The sequence below is a fragment of the Aplysia californica genome, unplaced genomic scaffold (genome assembly GCF_000002075.1).
Source record: "Aplysia californica isolate F4 #8 unplaced genomic scaffold, AplCal3.0 scaffold00174, whole genome shotgun sequence".
NCBI classification, from domain to species: Eukaryota; Metazoa; Mollusca; class Gastropoda; order Aplysiida; family Aplysiidae; genus Aplysia; species Aplysia californica.
In genome coordinates, this window is record NW_004797444.1 from 1,055,234 (window position 1) to 1,056,600 (window position 1,367).

The 1,367-nt window shown below is 41.9% G+C and overlaps 1 protein-coding gene across 1 annotated transcript in view; it reads right to left on the reverse strand.

Annotated features, from left to right (window-relative positions):
• The window catches only part of LOC101860095 (spectrin alpha chain, non-erythrocytic 1), a gene marked incomplete at its 3' end in the record, with an annotated part of 9,747 nt that extends 9,378 nt beyond the window's left edge, over positions 1-369 (reverse strand). Inside the window, 1 exon segment of the mRNA XM_013082432.1 lies at positions 232-369. Within this exon segment, the coding sequence (XP_012937886.1) occupies positions 232-369 (138 nt within the window).
• Between the last annotated feature and the right edge of the window lie 998 nt (positions 370-1,367).

Below are 1,367 nucleotides of genomic sequence, written 5' to 3' on the forward strand. Positions count from 1 at the left end.
CTCCTCCTCCTCCTCCTCCTTTTCCTCCTACTCCCCCCTCATCCTCTCAACCACCGTCACCAACACCAACACCACCTCCACCACGACTTTCTTCTCTTACTCCTCGTCTTCGTCCTCGTCGTTGTCGTCGTCGTCATTCTCCTCCTCACAATCAAATATATCACCACCATCACTTTTTTTATCGTCCTCACTATTACACTCGCCACCACCACTTTTTAAAATCTTCCTCACCATTACAGTCATCACCATCACCACCTTGTAATCTTCCTCCCTGCCACGATCACGGATCTCCACCATCACCTCTTCATCCTCCTCTCCTCTAAGTGCAGAAGCCGACTTTCGTCTACCACCATTTCCGCACTTAATCATGACCTCTTATGTTTATGGTCACTTGGTATCACATGACAGACACATCGTCTCACATTTAGAACAAATGACAAGCCGTTTCTACGTAAGAAAGAAGGCAATGACTTCGCAAAGGTTATGAGGCCTTATCATATTGGTAATAGTTGACCTTCTAGAAAGATATAATTTATCAGTGCAGGGTCGAATGGCTTAAAAATAGCTATGATTTATCGGTGAACGTCATCCACAGAATAAATGGCCGGCCCTATGGCTTGAGGGCTTTTTATTGCACAGAATTTTGTTGAACAAACTCAAACTTGTAACCACATTTTGCTGTGTTGTTTCACTGGCTCAAGCTGATCTGCTTTTGTACACATCTACAAACAGATCGTTAGCTGAATATTTATCCTTGAACCTTTTGAGGTGTCGTCGCTATCAATTGACACGCTTAAATGAAAATGGCGCTACCGAGTAAGCAATTGACAATATGAGCAGCTCACTGTGGCCTGTTATAGGTTTTAAACGTTCTTGTTTGCGCCTCGGGAAACGTGTTTTAGATTTCATGGGAGTAATTTCTTATTCCTTTAGATGTCAGTGTTTTACACCCCTATCGACAAGTCGTAAATTCCTTTGTTTCTATATATTAATCTTGCAGTCCTTGCTTTAGTTTATAGCAGCCGTGTGCAGCATTTTATGGTCCAACAAAATCTTAACCTCTTCTGCTCTAGAGTTTTCAGGCTAAAACCAATATCTATATATGCCCAGACTATTTTTTTCTCTTTTGACTGTCTGATGGGGTATTCGTTTCTTTTTTTATAGTAAGAGTTTACGGCACTTGCAACACAATAAGGTCATATAAGTGCCGAAGATTAGAGGTGTTACAAGAGAGTGGCAAACATAAAACAGAAAGAGGGGAGATTAGGACGATAGGTGTTTGATACGAAAGAAGGAGCAAACTACACCAGAGCACCCGCCAACCACCCCTATCCGTTTCCTTTTACTTTGATGTTGATACGAGTATC